At 42.4% G+C, this 17720-nt stretch overlaps 1 protein-coding gene across 2 annotated transcripts in view; it reads right to left on the bottom strand.

Moving 5' to 3' along the window:
- The window catches only part of HSPD1 (heat shock protein family D (Hsp60) member 1), a 715033-nt gene that overhangs the window by 194451 nt on the left and 502862 nt on the right, over window positions 1–17720 (bottom strand). For both annotated transcript variants that reach the window (XM_068244950.1, XM_068244948.1), the window contains exon 3: window positions 7303–7555. In XM_068244950.1, the coding sequence (XP_068101051.1) occupies window positions 7303–7555 (253 nt within the window). The remainder of the gene's footprint in view (window positions 1–7302; window positions 7556–17720) is intronic.

Here is a 17720-nt window from a genome sequence, read left to right as displayed (position 1 = left end):
CACATAGATGCACAACGTTTCGGAGCGACTGCTGGTACCCGTCTGTCACTAAAGGTAGCCATACACTGGTCGATTTGCCATCAGATTCGACCAACAGATAGATCCCTCTCTGATCGAATCTGATTAGAGAGGGATCGTATGGCTACCTTTACTGCAAACAGATTGTGAACCGATTTAAGCCTGAAACCGTTCACAATCTGTAGTGGTGGTGGTGGTGCTGGTGCCGCCGCCGCTCCCCCCCCTCCAGCATACATTACCTGCTCCGCCGGTGCGACTCCCCAGGTCTCCGCTGTCTTCTCCGCTCTGGTCTGGTCTCCGGGTCCAGCAGGCTTTACTTCTTCCTGCCCAGCAGGAAGTTTAAACAGTAGAGCGCCCTCTACTGTTTAAACTTCCTGCCGGGCAGGAAGAACTGAAGCATGCCAGAGACCAGACCAGAGCGGAGACGGAGCAGCTGTGACCAGGGAAAGTCGCGCCGGTGGAGCAGGTTATGTATTGCCGCTCTATTGCGTCGGTCGTCGGGCACTCGAACGCAGCTAGCGACGCGCTCCCTAGCCGCGGGCCATCGACGGCAATTTCCCGCACAGAGCGATCGATCTATTTCGGGACGAAATAGATCGAAATTTAGCGTGTAGCGTGAACGATGTGACGGCAGATTCGATACCAGTGATCGAATCTGCTGTCGATTGGCGGGGAATCGGCCTAGTGTATGGCCAGCTTAACTTGATAAAGGAGCAGCAGTTACAGTTGCTCCGAAAAGTTGTGCATCTGTGTGACAGATCTGATTAAATCAAACTTAGGGCTGATTCACACTGCAAGAGCTTTTTAAGCATTAGTGATTGAAAAAAAGCTCTTCCTAATGCAATGCTATGGGTTTAAAAAAAAAAAAAAAAAACATTGCTCCAGTGTGAACACTCACAGTATTACATTAGCAAGAGCTTTTAAAAAAAAAAAAAAAAAAAATCACAAAACGCTGCCACCTACAACAGCTCTTGTAGTGTGAACCAGCCCTTAGAACTATAAAAACATGGATTATATTGGTGCCCACTTCCCAGGTGCCGGCTGCTTCTTCCTATTGCGTTTGGATTGGTAATCCATAAGCCAGGCACAGCGCCATTTATTTGATGGGGTGCACTGAATTTCTACAAGAAGTTACTGCTGTTAAAAACTTTAAAGAATGTTCATGCAAGACACATGCATGTTTGTTATTAAAAAATTTGTTAAATGAAAGCAATTCTTGCCTTTAATTTTCATAATTGCATTTTAGATTAATAGATACATTCATATAATGCAGTAACGTTTACAAACATGACAGAAAATGACATACTATCAATTTGATAGTATGATCTCATTTTCTGTCAGTGCATGTTTGTAAATGGTACTGTGTACATTGTGAATTTAGTGCTTAGGCTTGATTTGAAGAAAATCGTGAATTGAAATCGCAATTTGACAGAAATCGTGCAATTCAATCTTTTCCTAAACTCGTTCAAGGGGTAGTGTGTGTGTGTGTGTGTGTGTGTGTGTGTGCGCGTGCGTGCGGTCTTTCTCAAAAAATTAGCATATTGTGATAAAGTTCATTATTCTCTGTAATGTACTGATAAACATTAGTTTTTCATATATTTTAGATTCATTACACACAACTGAAGTAGTTCAAGCCTTTTATTGTTTTAATATTGATGATTTTGGCATACAGCTTATGAAAACCCAAAATTCCTATCTCCAAAAATTAGCATATCATGAGAAAGGTTCTCTAAACAAGCTATTAACCTAATCATCTGAATCAACTAATTAACTCTAAACACCTGCAAAAGATTCCTGAGGCTTTTAAAAACTCCCAGCCTGGTTCATTACTCAAAACCACAATCATGGGTAAGACTGCCGACCTGACTGCTGTCTAGAAGGCCATCATTGACACCCTCAAGCAAGAGGGTAAGAAAGAAATTTCTGAACGAATAGGCTGTTCCCAGAGTGCTGTATCAAGGCACCTCAGTGGGAAGTCTGTGGGAAGGAAAAAAAGTGTGGCAGAAAATGCTGCACAACGAGAAGAGGTGACCGGACCCTGAGAAAGATTGTGGAGAAGGACCGATTCCAGACCTTGGGGGACCTGCGGAAGCAGTGGACTGAGTCTGGAGTAGAAACATCCAGAGCCACCGTGTACAGGTGTGTGCAGGAAATGGGCTACAGGTGCCACATTCCCCAGGTCCAGCCACTTTTGTACCAGAAACCGCGGCAGAAGCGCCTGTCCTGGGCTACAGAGAAGCAGCACTAGACTGTTGCTCAATGGTCCAAAGTACTTTTTTCAGATGAAAGCAACTTTTGCATGTCATTCGGAAATCAAGGTGCCAGAGTCTGGAGGAAGACTGGGGAGAGGGAAATGCCAAAATGCCTGAAGTCCACTGTCAAGTACACACAGTCAGTGATGGTCTGGTCTGGGGTGCCATGTCAGCTGCTGGTGTTGGTCCATTGTGTTTTATCAAGGGCAGGGTCAATGCAGCTAGCTATCAGGAGATTTTGGAGCACTTCATGCTTCCATCTGCTGAAAAGCTTTATGGAGATGAAGATTTCATTTTTCAGCACGACCTGGCACCTGCTCACAGTGCCAGAACCACTGGTAAATGGTTTACTGACCATGGTATTACTGTGCTCAATTGGCTTGCCAACTCTCCTGACCTGAACCCCATAGAGAATATGTGGGATATTGTGAAGAGAAAGTTGAGAGACGCAAGACCCAACACTCTGGATGAGCTTAAGGCCGCTATCGAAGCATCCTGGGCCTCCATAACACCTGAGTAGTGCCACAGGCTGATTGCCTCCATGCCACGCTGCATTGAAGCAGTCATTTCTGCAAAAGGATTCTCGACCAAGTATTGAGTGCATAACTGAACATAATTATTTGAAGGTTGACTTTTTGTTTTAAAAACACTTCTTTATTGGTCAGATGAAATATGCAAATTTTTTGAGATAGGAATTTTGGGGTTTCATGAGCTGTATGCCAAAATCATCAATATTAAAACAATAAAAGGCTTGAACTACTTCACGAGAACCTGTACGGAGTAAAATTTAAAATAAACACATGAGGTAACTTCAAATGAACATTACATAGTTACCTTGCCATCAGCTCCTCTCAGAAGTTTTCTTCTTACAGTGATTCCTTCCAGTTCTGACAATATTTTGTCAGAACTGAAATATATCAGTTGCTGTCAGTTATATATCAGTTGCTGTCAGTTATAGCTGAGAGGACAACTGATGTGTCCATGTTTCCCTATGGCTCAAGTGGGCGATGTTACAGTTTAACAGTGTGCTGACCAGGAAGCTGTTATGGGGTAATAGCCATTTTCAAAATGGAGGACAGAGAATTCCATTGATCACAGTGGACAAACAGGATGCAGGAGAGGAAAAATAGATTGAGGAGTAGACTACACATGAGGTAAGTATGACTTGTGTATGTTTATTTTGACTTTTTATTTTCATTTCAGGTTTTCTTTCAGTTGTGTGTAATGAATCTAAACTATATGAAAGTCTAATGTTTATCAGTACATTACAGAAAATAATGAACTATCACAATATGCTAATTTTTTTTAGAAGGACATGCGCATGCTCGTGCGGATGCGTGCACAAGCATTTTAAACACTGGACGTTTTAAAAATGTTCATTAACAGGGACCAATTGGGCATTTTAATACTACTGGTGGTCCTGAAGTGGTTAAAAAAGGTACCTATTTGTCTCAGGTTTCCTTTAAGGCTTGTATACACGCCTGACTAAAGTCAGCAGATGTGGCTGATAACAGCGTCAGACAACAGGCCACAGCCACACAAACCACAACAGAGTCACACAGCGTATCAACCCCCTCTCAGCAATGGCAGATCCAAATTGTTCATGTCGCTCCCCCACCATGCACACGCTGCTCGGTCTTTGAGGTTGGAGATCCCTTACTTGACAAATGTAACCACTTTACCCCCAGCTGTACGGGTATCTCCGTCCCTTTTTCCATCCTTTCACCCCCAGGGATGGAGATATATTCGCACCTCCCGCTCGCTTGTGCGCACGCACCCGCTCTCGTGCACGCCGCCGCCCGCTTGGAGATCAGTGAACGGGAAAAAAAAAATGTTCGTTCGTTTCTAAGCCCCGCAATGATCCACTGCTTCTACGAGAAGCAGCGCGATCATTGTGAAGAAAAAGAAAAAAAGAAAAATCCCAGCCTCATAGCACTTCCTGCAAGCGTCCTTCCGACGCTTGCAGGTCGCATAAACAAAACGTTACTGTGACCATCTTGTGGCCAAATAGTAAAACTACACCCTAAAGCATTTTTCATATTCAAATACATTAGTTTTACGCAAAAAAAAAAAAAAAAAAAAAAAAAAAAAAAAGTTACCTTAGGGGCTGAACTTTTTAAATATTTATGTCAAGAGGGTATAACACTGTTACTTTATAAACTATGGGCTTGTAATTAGGGATGGACGCAAAACTGAAAGAAATGCACCTTTAGGCCCAGTGCACACCAAAACCGCTAGCAGATCCGCAATACGCTAGCGGTTTTGGGATCTGATTTCAGAGCGATTCTAGGTATGTTTAGAGAGGTTTTCTAAACATACCTAGCGGTTTTGGGTGCGTTTTTGTGTAGCAGATTACACATATTGTTACAGTAAAAGCTGTTACTGAACAGCTACTGTAACAAAAATGCCTGGCAAACCGCTCTGAAGTAGCGTTTTTCAGAGCGGTTTGCGTTTTTCCTATACTTTACATTGAGGATGAAACGCTTCCGAAATCCGCAAACGCGCAGCAGGAGGCGCGTTTGCGGCTTGGCAAAAACCACAAACCGCCGGTGTGCACCATCCCATTGCAATACATTAGACAAGCGTTTTTAGAGGCGGATGCGGCCGGCGGATCGCTCCAAAAAACGCTCGGTGTGCACTGGGCCTTATTTCCAGGGCTGTGGAGTCGGTCCAAAAATCCACGACTCCGACTCCTCAGTTTAGGATTCCACGACTCCGACTCCTCTAATTTGCATATTACAATTTTGTTGATTAAAAGTATGTAACATGAAATTCGTCTCTTAACTGCCAACGCTTAGGAATTTTACAAGACAACTGAAGTGAGAAGGATATTTAGACTAAAACTAGTCCTTGGTAAGAGTACTTGTAAAAGGTACAAACCGGAACAAAGAACATCTATCAGGCCCTAGGCAATGTAAGTGTGGGTACATGTAAGAATGATGTGCAGGTACTCTGCAGGGGAATGAGGAGATTGTAAACAGACAACACCTCTGTGTTCAATGTGCACAGCATTCTCATGGCTTGTTTCCACTGTTGCGACGAGATTTCGCCGGCATTCCGACGCTTGTAAAAACGCATGCGGATGCGTTTCCGCATGCGTTTTTACCCACGATTTCGCGTGCAATTTCGCATGGCAGGGTGCCATGCGAAATTAACCATGACACTGCCAGGGCAAAATAAAATTGAAAAAGGTGCGAAATCGCGGGTAAAAACGCATGTAACAAACGCATGCGTTTTTACTATTAAATACATTAGCGGCGATTCGCATGCATTCCACTCGCAGGCAAATTCGTTGGCTCTTTTGTGCGTTTTTTTACCGCTGAAAAAACGCACCTCAACAACGCTACAGTGGAAACAGGCCCATCCACTTGCATTACATGTGCGAATCTGCATGAGTTGGACGCATGCAGATTCGCGATAGTGGAAACGAGCCCTTAGTGGATTCCCTGTAGCTCTGTGGGGAGTGCAAATGTAGAGTATAGTACTACTGTGTAACCAAGTAAACCTGAGACAGATGAAATTAAAGTTTTATACATACCTGGGGCTTCCTCCAGCCGCCTTCAGGATAATCAGTCCCTCGTTGTCCTCCTCCACCACCTGGATCTTCTGCTATGAGTCCAGGTACTTGAGCCAGTCAGGCGTAGTGCGCATGCACACACTCCGCCGCCAGGAGCATACTACACCTGTGCAGCACTATTGCGCAGGTGCAGAATGTTCCTGGCTGTGGGAGCGGCATGCGGCCGGACAGCGCTGACTGGCTGAATTACCAGGACTCATAGCAGAAGATCCGGGTGGTGGAGGACAGCGAGGCACTGATTAGCCTGAAGGGGGCTGGAGGAAGCCCCATGTATGTATAAAACTTTACTTTTCATCCGTCTCAGTTACTCTTTAATTTGTAGTCACCAAACCAAATTTTAACAACATATCAAATTATTTGATTTCATCAGCAAAGGGAGTGCATACATTTGCATAAATCAGCATCAATGCAGAATTATTTCCATCTCGTTGACCATCTCTATTAGTGACACAGCTACACATCAGGCTTTACTCTTACAGCATAGATGTTATTTAGTATATATAAGAGATTCCTGTGTACACATCATATATACAGTCACAATCAGATATGTATATCTGACCTTAAAAATACGGGGACTGCTTTATTGAAGCAGCACAAGTAACTAATTTTGATTGGTTTATTTCATTTTTGTGGACTAAGCACAGCTATTACTGTATATATACTGTATATATATATATATATATATATATATATATATATATATATATATATATATATATATATATATATATATATATATATATATATATATATATATATATATATATATATACACACACACACACATTATTTTTAATGACTATTATCTGAGAAATAGAACATTTTATCATATTTTCTATTTTAATTACAGTTACAAATTCATTAGGAGTCGGTGCATTTTTTACCGACTCCGACTCTGACTCCAGGCACCCAAAATTGACGACTCCACGACTCCGACTCCACAGCCCTGCTTATTTCCAAATAAAATATTGGCGCCAAACATTGTGATAGGGACATAATTAAAACGGTTTTATAACCGGGACAAATGGGCAAATAAATTTCATGGGTTTTAATTACAGTAGCATGCATTATTTAAAAACTATAATGGCCGAAAACTGAAAAATAATGAAATTTTTTCCAACATTTTTTCCTATTTTCCCATTAAAACATTTAGAATAAAATAATTCTTGGCATAATGTCCCACCTAAAGAAAGCCTAATTGGTGGCAAAAAAACAAGATATAGTTCACTTCATTGTGATAAGTAATGATTAAGTTATAGACGAATGAATGGAAGGAGCGCTGAAAGGTGAAAATTGTTCTGGTGCTCAAGAAGTAAAACCCCTCAGTGGTGAAGTGGTTAAATTTATTAGTTTTAAAACAGATTGGAAAGAAAAAAAATTAAAGTTACGGAAAAAATAAAAATAAAGTGAATAGACAAATAATGAGAGGAATACAAAAAGCAATACAATACATACCCCGTCTAATTTCCACTGGATTTGCACCTTTACTTATTTTCTCAAAACCTTCTTTAGCTATAGCCCTTGCAAGGACAGTTGCTGTGGTTGTACCATCACCAGCTTCTTCATTAGTATTGTTGGCTACATCCTGAACTAGTTTAGCACCAATGTTCTTGTATTTGTCCTTCAAATCAATTGCTTTTGCCACAGTAACTCCATCTTTAGTTACTTTAGGACTTCCCCAGCTCTGTTCAATGATTACAGTCCTTCCCTAGAGGGAAAATGGGAAGAAAAAAAAAAAAAAGTATATATTTGAATGTATTTGTATACTAAGCAACTTCATAATCAATTTCTGCACACCTGCAAGATATTGGGCCTCGGTCCCATTTCCACTAAGTATGAATATGCAGGGTTTCCCCATACCTGGTCGTAACGGGGAAATGCTGCCTTTTCAGTCAATAGCATGCCATCCAAATCACGTTAGCGCAATTGTGTACAGCATGCAGTAGTTCGTGCATTGCACAGCTATATGGATTTAGAAAGGAGCTATAAAAGTCTCAGGGCCCGTTTCCACTATCGCGAATCCGCATGAGTTTTCCGTATGCGGATTCGCATAGCCAATACAAGTGGATGGGCCGGTTTCCATCTGTCAGTTTTCCTGTGCGTTTTTCGGTGCAGGATTTTTCTGCACGGCAGAGTCATCAGAATTCGCTTGCGTGTGGAATGCGGGCGAATCGCACGCAATGTATTTAATAGGGGAATTGCATGCGGTTTTGGCATGCGTTTTTCCCGCGATTTTGCATATAAACTAATGTAAATCCACACAGGCAGTGACATGGTTAAAATCGCATTTACCCGACCCTATACGAAATTGCAGCAAAAAACGCATGCGGAATCGCACCAGCATGCGATTGTCAGCGGTGATTATGCAGCGATTTCGCACCGCAATAGTGGAAACGGGCCCTTAGCGATTAGGCTGCAGCTATGCAGAAGCACTGGTGCAGGGTACGATTTGGAAACTGATGCAGCACCCAGTAGAAATGAGCCCCAACAGTTTTGTACTACATCAGAACAAACAACAGAAAGCATGTTTAACCTAATGCGGACCGACGCAGTTTAAATCTACGGCGGGTGGGTGGCGCTGCGGTTCTGACCGGACGTAAGTTCTACGTCCCATTCACCGTGCGTCTCCGCCCTACACCGCCGCTCTGCCCCTGCCGCAATCTGCTGCCCTGCCACCTCTATGACGGCAGAGCACTGTGAGCCGGGCAGGAGCAGTTTTCATTGGCTCCTGGCCCTGTCATTACTGTAAGCCAATCCCATCGGCTTACATTGAGTGACAGGGTCAGGAGCCAATTAAAGCGGCTCGTGACAGGCGCACAGCGCTCTGCCGTCATAGAGACGGCAGATAGAGCAGCCTGCGGCGGGGACAGAGCGGCGTGACAGGCGGGAGCAACTGATTATTGCGGTGATTCGTCGCAATAATCAGAAAGGGTACAATGCTGCAGCAAAAAATACTTTGAATAAAAAAAAAATATTGTATGCTTCTGTTTCATGTTATATACCATAGTTCAGTAAAATAAGCCAAAAAGGGATCTGAAGCATAACAAAAAAAACAAAAAAAAAAAAAACACTACTTTGCTTTACAACCCTTTCCACGTTTACTTATTCAAGAGGGAAGCTTCTGGAACATGTAGAGGTTTTCCACAAGCATGGCCATACTGCACATGGGCAAGTATGGTCACTTGCATAGTAATCCAAGGCTGCTGCTCCATGCTACTGCGCAGGAACTTGTGCATGAACAGGGAGTGCGGCTTGGATCTTCCCTTTTCTTTAAAAAAGCACCTTGTATAGCGACTTCCCCAACGCTTTCATGAATAAATACATTGTATTTTTTCATTTCTGGGTAAAAAGTTTACTTCCTAACTGATGTCAGGAAGTGAAAAAAATGAATCGCTCTGCAAAAGCATTTAAAAAAACGATTTTCTAAGCACAAAGCGCAGGGAAAAGCACAGAGGGCGATTTATGATGTCAACAAGGCCTTAGGGTTGCCGCTGTATACCACTGTTTGATTGTGCATGGTAATTATACCATGCACAATCATGTTTAAACTTGCACTCACTTCGCCAGGGTCCTGCACGAGTGTTCTATTTTCTTCCTGTTCTTGCGTTCCATGTATCACAGGAAGAAATAATCATACTGTTGAAGCTAGATTCGCCGTGTAAACTATCTTAACTTTAGATAAGATATATAGACAAGATACTTTTTAGGGCTCATTTCCACTTTTGCGAATTTGCATGCGTTTTTCGCATGCAAATTCGCATAGCAATACAAGTGAATGGGACTGTTTCCACTTGTCAGGATTCCTTTGCGTTTTTCGGTGCAGAAAAAATTCGCATGGCAGAGCCATCAGAATTCGCATACCGCATACCACTATGCGAATCGCATATAATGTATAATAGGAAATTCGCATGAGGTTTGGGCATGCGAATTCGTATAGAAACAATGGAAAAGCACACCAGCACTGCCATGGTTAAATTCGCATACATCGTCATCCATGCGAATTCACGTGCGAATATGCATGAAAATTCGCATGGACCCGGATGCGAATTTCGCATCCGCATGCGAATTTTTACCGCGGCGATTGGCACCGCACAAGTGGAAATGCAGCCTTATAGTTAGCTTTTCATCTCGGATCCGCTTTAAAGTGGTCTGAAAGCCAGCATTTCTAATTTTGCTTTAAAAGATTCCTCACAGCTTGAAAGCTACTATCCCAGAAAAAAAAAAAAAAAATTAGCAGATCATCACTGAAATGGTTAAACAAAGCACTTTCTCCTGCTATTCAGCTACAAATCTGCATCCAAACTGGAGATAACAGTATCTTTTTTTTACCTTTAACCACCTACGGACCGGCGTAGTTTCATTCTACATCCAGCAGGTGGCAGCGGCGTTCTGACCCAACGTATCTACGTGTACTGTAGGAGATCGCTGCCGAATAAACGCTTATGCTGGTCGTGTTGGGTCAGCCACATTTTTTGTTAAGAGGCTAGTGTACCGTTATGGGAGCGCCTGCACGTGGAGGAGTTTAAGGTGCTGGGTCACGCTATATGAGATTGTGTGCGAGGATCACTTTGTGGTGAGAAATTATAAACATACTAAGCCAGCGGTTACCAAACTTTTTTGGGTGAGGGCACCCTTGAAGGCTTTGACATTTTTTCAAGGCACCCCTCAGCAAAAACTACAGAAATGCAGTTATGACCCTTATCAGTTGACGCCCCACTCCAAGTAGTTAGTGATGCTTATTAGGCACCGCAATTCCTCAACTTCAACTAAAAGGTTAACTAGCAGGTTAACTAGCAGGTAATACAGCCGCATTGTATATGAAAGTGTGGTTGCATTACCTGATGGTATTGCATAAAGGATGGGGATGCATGCTGAGGCACCCCTGAAAAATGCTAGAGGCGCACCAGGGTGCAGCAGCACCCAGTTTGAGAACCCCTGTACTGGAATCTGCATTTTTTAGGACTTTTTTTCGTACTTCGGACTTGTAAACCTGGACTTTTATTTTTGCACTTATGTGGATTTTGTTTATAGGAATGCATGTTCAATTATCTACTCCTAAGGAGGAATGAATAGGGATCCACTGTAACAGTGCCATAAGGTTGTATTCTTGTTTGGGACTTGAGCACTAGGACATCAGATAACTTCCTTTTGATGAATTCAACAATTCACTAAAATAGTGTGTTATATATTGAAGTTAGAGATTGATGTAGTAGAATTTCCTGCAATTGTTGGATGCAATTTAGGACTGGTGATTTAGGTCCTTTGAGAAACCTGTCATTTTTTTGAATTTTGTATTCGAATATGTGGATGTGGTAGATTTATGTTGAGTAACTTGACATACCAGATATCTATATACATAAGTCCTGTAGAGCGCTGATATCACTATAATACAAGACAAGTTCCATTGAGGGCATACACCCCTTGCTGACCAGAGCGCACCAGGCGTACATTGTGTCATACAATTTTCTGAGGAGTGCACTTTCTACCCTACACCCCCCCCCACAGTTAGCATCAGTTAGTGCCCAGCCCATTACACCGCAGTCACTAGTTAGTCACTGATTAGTGTCATCACTGTGGGTTATCAGCATTGGTACTACATAGTATCTGTAAGTGATCAGTACTGATCGCAGTCAGATCTATATAAGTACTTTAGGGTCACCTTAAAGTGTTGGCTCCACTAAAAACGCAGTGTTTGCCCGATCAGGCCTGATCGTTTGGCCACAGCTGCCCCACTGCAGTGACAGAAATTTTCCGACCAATTGACCAACCAGCTGCAGCACTGATGGTGCATCCTGACAGAAGCATTGTGCGTCTGTCAGATTACACGTCGGTGCATACAGCGCTGCAGAACAAGATTTTTTCCTCTGCAGTAAGATACGTTTGCCAAGGCATATGAGCGGAGGGGCGGTGTTGAAGTTCCTATGCTTTGGCAAGCACTTTGTATCAAAATTGGCAACGGTTTTATCATCCACATTGATCGATGTGCATGGATTAATCGGGTTTGCCAGGGCATACAAGCAAAGTGGTTTGGAACATTTTGTGGGCGGTGCTCCTATGTCCTGGCAAACACCATGCCCCTCTTTTTCACATTTTTCTGCAGATATTTTTTCATCCACATTGATCAATGCGAATGCGAGAACCTTTGCCATTCATTTTTTCTTTTGTGGAACGAAAAAAAAAAGTGCATCACCCATATGCCCAATATAAGGAGTATAGCAGAAACTCCTAATGCTGGCCATACATAATTAATAATTAATGTAATAATTGCGGAGACCCTAAAATGCCAGGACAGACCCCACACATTAACCCATTTTGGAAAGAAGACACCCCAAGGTATTCTCTGAAGGGCATGGTGAGTTCATAGAAGAAGATTAAAATTTTTGTCACAAGTTAGCAGAAATTGATTTTTTTTTTTTATTTTCTCACAAAGTGTCATTTTCTGCTAACTTGTGAAAAAAAATTAAATTTTTTTATGAACTCACTGTGCCCCTCGTGGAATACCTTGGGGTGTCTTCTTTCCAAAATGGGGTCATTTGTGGGGTGGGTTTACTGTCCTAGCATTGTTTTGGGGGGGCTAAATTGTGAGCACCCCTGTAAAGCCTAAAGGTGCTCATTGGACTTTGGGCCCCTTTGCGCAGCTAGGCTGCCAAAAAGTGTTACATATGTGGTATTGCCGTTCTCAGGAGTAGTAGTATAATGTGTTTTGTGGTGTCTTTCCACACATACCCATGCTGTGTGGGAGAAATATCTCTGTAAACTGTAAAAAAAATATATATATATATATATATATTTACGGAGATATTTCTTCCACTTAGCATGGGTATGTGTGGAAAGACACCCCAAAATACATTATACTACTTCTCCTGAGTATGGCGATACCACACGTGTGACACTTTTTTGCAGCCTAGGTGCACTAAGGGGCCCGACGTCCAATGAGTACCTTTATGATTTCACAGGTCAATTTTACTTGTTTGGTTTCTAGACTACTCCTCACGGTTTAGGGTCCCTTTAATGCTAGGGCAGTATAGGAACCCCACAAGTGACCCCTGTCACAGGACCCCTAGTGGCCGGAACGCACAATGCCTTCCAATCGGTTTCAGCACGCAGACGATGCAAGCTGGTCGCAATAGGTGCGCAGAAACCACTGGGAATTTGGCCGCAGACTGACTAGAAGGGAGCTTGTGAGTTATGGTAATTACAAATTACACACTATTTCAGGGTATAACTGCCACCACCTCTGTTACCATGGGACAGAGGATGCCACTGACTGGCTAGTCTAGACCTGTAAATAAAGGACGTTAGCGTCGTTTATTAAAAACGCAATATAAATAATATATACAGAAAATCATTAAAATCAACAATTATAGAAACATTAGTAGCCAGTATGAAAATAAAAAAGGAAGGAGAAAATACTTAGGTTAGTAGAACTATGTCCTTTCTGGGAAAGAAATGCTAAGTCCATGGTTTCAGAGTGGAGGACTCAGTGTCAAAGTCCAAACAAGCTAGATGCCAGCATGTCCTCAAGCTGGCAAGGATGTAATCAGGATGAGGTTTCAAAGTGGAGGACATTGATTTTGGGTCCTCTGTCATTCTTATACCCCTGATCCAGTAGGAGGGAGTGAGGGCGGGAACAACACACCCCCTTAGAACATGAGATGAATGCTCCCCTTTCCTGGGGACCAAAAATCATATCTAACCATATATGGACTCTATCTCACAGAACCGTACAGGTCAGGGCAGATTTACTAACATTTTCAGGTCCATCCTGATTTACCCAGCCCCCTGATTCCAAACATGAGGGGTAGGACCTCTGTGGTATCACCAGGGCACTTTCGAACTGCCTAACTAACAGCCCTTACCTCAGAATGTTCTGAAACTTTCTCAGTACCAGCGCCAGGCAAAACCCGGCACGCGCTGTGAGTTTGGAGGGCCTGCCAGCCTTGTAACACAGGAAATATGACAAATTATAGCAATTTATGGAATATTATAGACATCTAGGAATTACAGCAGGTCAGTTCTAGGCGAAGGGCTCTTTGAAGCTAGGACAGCAAGCTACGTGTCAGCTTCCCTGCTGAGATCGTGGCCGAGGAGTCTCACTCTCTAAATTGGTTCCGTCAGGCTACTTATCTGACTTCATCTGATGGATGGGCCCTTAGCACAGCTGGGTGCCTGGGACAGTTCCTGCTGAAGGCTTCCTACCATTTGGTAAAAGGGAAACCCCCAACCCCCCCCCCCCCCCCCGTCTTTTAAAAGAAGGAATGTAATTCTTTTGCTGCAAATCTAACCAGGAAGTGATCAGAAAATGGACTGCGCGAATCCTCCCGATTCGCCTGCGTTTCTCATGGCTGTTACGTGACAACCCCATTTTGGAAAGAAGACACCCCAAGGTATTCCGTGAGTATGGAGAGTGCATAAAAGGTTTTTTTTTTTGTAACAACTTAGTGGAAAAATGACACTCTGTGAGAAAAACCACAAACAAAAATCCTTTCCACTAACTTGTGACCAAAAAAAAAAAAAAAAAATTTCTATGAAGTCACTATACCCCTCATGGAATACCTTGGGGTGTCTTTCCAAAATGGGGTCACTTGTGGGGTTCCTATACTGTCCTGGCATTTTAGGGGCCCTAAACCGAGAGGGGTAGTCTAGAAACCAAAGTAGTAAAAATTGACCTGTGAAATCCTAAAAGTACTCATTGGACTTCGGACCCCTTTGCACAGCTAGGCTGCAAAAAAAAAAAAAAAAAAAAAAAAAAAAGTCACACGTGGTATCGCCGTACTCAGGAGAAGTAGTATGTGTTCTGGGGTGTATTTTTTTTTTTTTTTACACATACCCATGCTGGGTGGGAGAAATCTCTTTTAATGGACAATTTAGTGTACAAAAATTGAAAAAAAATTGTCATTTACAGAGATGCTTCTCACACCCAGCATGGGTATGTGCGAAAAGACACCCCAAAACATACTTTTGAGTACGCGATACCACGTGTGATACTTTTTTTTGCTGCCTAGCTGCGCAAAGGAGCCCAAAGTCCAATGACCACCTTTAGGCTTTACTGGGGTGCTCACAATTTAGCCCCCCCAAAATGCCAGGACAGTACAAGTACCCCACAAGTGACTCAATTTTGGAAAGTAGACACCCCAAGGTATTCACTGAGGAGCATGTTGAGTCCGTGGCAAATTTTATTTTTTGTCACAAGATAGTAGAAATGGAAACACTTTTTCTTTGTCACAAAGTGTCATTTTCTGCTAACAAAAAAAAAATAAAATCTATAATGAACCTACCATGCCCCTCAGCAAATACCTTTGGGTGTCTTCTTTTCGAAATGGGGTAATTTGGGGGGTATTTATACTATCCTGCCATTCTAGCACCTCAAGAAACATGACAGGTGCTCAGAAAAGTCAGAGCTGCTTCAAACTGTGCAAATTCACTTTTTTGTACCATAGTTTGTAAACGCTATAACTTTTAGGCCCCGTTCACACTGCACGCGTTTTGGAAACGCGTGTAGGTGGCCGACACGCACGACATCAGACATTGCATAGAGTGCAATGTCTGATGTTCACACTGCATGCGTTCCGGACCTGTGCGGTCCGGAAACGCATGCTGCACGCATTTTTTGTAAAAACGCATGGCTGTCCCATTCACTTTTCAGTGATGGGATCAGCCACGCAACGCATACGAACGCGGATGGCGTGCGTTCGTACGCGTTGCGGTCCGCATGCGTTGCGGTCTGCGTTCTGCAGTCTGAATGGGGCCTTACCCAAACCAATAAATATACACTTATTGGATTTGTTTTATCAAAGACATGTAGCACAAATTTGGACCAAAACTTGTATAGAAATGTTACTTTATTTGAAAAATTTTAACCACAGAAAGTTAAAAATATAATTGTTTTGACAAAATGCATGTCTTTTTTGATGAATATAGTAAAAACTAAAAATTGCAGCAGCAATCAAATAGCACCAAAATAAAGCTGCATTAGTGACAAGAAAAGGAGATAAAAGTTGTTTGGGTGTCAAGTTGTACGACCAAGCAATCAACAGTTACAGCTGTGCAGTGCCGAATTGTAAAAAATAGCCTGGTCTTTAGGGGGGGGGGGGGGGGGGGGTTAACACTGCGGTCCTCAAATGTATCAACACTGGAACGTAAGCAAAGACTCTGAGAAACTGTCTTTGCTTCAGGCACATACAGTGTTCAGAATAACTCAGAAGATTTTAATATATAATAAAAGCCGTTAGAAAATAAAATGCAATGCCAGCTTTCAGGGTAAGAAAAACTAGACTTTGGAGACTTGTAATTTGTAAACAGATAATGTTACGTGTGCACAAAAGCAAAAAATGATAACTGAATGAATAAAAAGTAGGAAAACGCATTTTTATTTAATGTTATGTCAGAGTTTCAGACTACTTAAAGGGACTCCGAGCACCTACCATGGGCATGCCTTTAAGTCAGACAACTACCAACAAAGTCGTGCTACAACCCCTCTGGTGGAGCCTCTTGCAATGGCCATGCGCGTCACTTCCTGCTTTATTTAGTGATGCACTTCTCTAACAGAGAAGACAGGGGTGACCCGGAAGTTATAACATAGCCAAGATGGCAGCCGCGATTTTTAAATTGAAATCGAACAAAAACTATTTGGTGTAGAACGGCGATTCAGGCATCACATGACAGAGGAGAGCACAAGCTACAGAAATGTATGCATCTTTAAGTACTTTGGAGTACTGGTCAGAGTCTTAAAGGCATGCCCATGAGAGGTGCTTAGAGTCCCTTTAAAAAGGAGCGAACTCATATCCATGGGATTATGACTCCTTCACAAGAACAGAAGACTGCATTTTATGTGGACAAATTTGCTTCTATATGTTTCACAGCCTAGAATTTCGATTACTAACATTCTAGCAGAATGTGATTGATATGGGAGGTTTAACAATTTCAAATTGAACATTGACAAGACTGAGGGAAACAACATTTCAATTCCAGGACAGGAGACAAGGCATCTTAGAGATACAGGGGTTGGACAAAATAGAAACACCTAACATTTTGGCATCAATCTTTTAACATGCTAGACCACGGCTCCTAAAATCACTGCAGAGCTGAACTACAGAACCCAGTTTCCACATTTAAAAAAAAAACAAAAACAAAAAAAAAACTGCAATTAGAAAACCTCTGCTGTCAAAGACAAATGTTTCAAAGAGTTTAGAGTGGTGTAGAAACCACCAGAATTGGTCCCTCGAGCAGTGGAAATATGTGATTTACTCTAACGAATCATAGTTTACCACATATTTCCGACCTCGTGTACGTTTGGAGACAGCCGAAAGCAGCATTTCATCCAGACTGCCTTCTCCCAACCGTAAAACATGGCGGGGGTTCTCTCATGATTTGGGGCGCTATTTCTGGGAAATCCGTCGGGCCAATGATTTCCCTTCATGGAAAAACCAACAGCCGAGACCATTTAGGAATTTTGGGCGACCAAGTTCATCCTATGGTTCAAGAACTGAATGCCATCCTGGGTGGATGCCATCTTCTCAAGATAATGCCCCAATCCATACAGCTAGAATTGTTAAAGAATGGCACGAGGAACATTGTAATGAAGTCGAGCATCTCATCTGGCCACAATCCCCAGCCCTCAACATTGAGCATTTATGGTCGTTATTAGAGATTCAAGTAAGAAGTCGATTTCCGCCGCCATGGTCTCTAAAAGAACTGGAGGGCGTTTTAACTAAGGAATGGGCTAAAATTCCTTTGGAAACGAATTCAATTTGTATGAATCAATACCTTGGAGAATTAGGGTTGCAATTGCCGCAAAAGGTGGACCTACACCCTATTAAAATATATTTTTTGACATGTTACGCAGCGCTGTACAGAGTATTTTATTGTCTTGT

This window comes from Hyperolius riggenbachi, chromosome 7, assembly GCF_040937935.1.
Source record: "Hyperolius riggenbachi isolate aHypRig1 chromosome 7, aHypRig1.pri, whole genome shotgun sequence".
Classification (NCBI taxonomy): domain Eukaryota; kingdom Metazoa; phylum Chordata; class Amphibia; order Anura; family Hyperoliidae; genus Hyperolius; species Hyperolius riggenbachi.
Note: the sequence above shows the minus strand (reverse complement) of the source record. Positions and strands in the feature narration are given on the sequence as shown.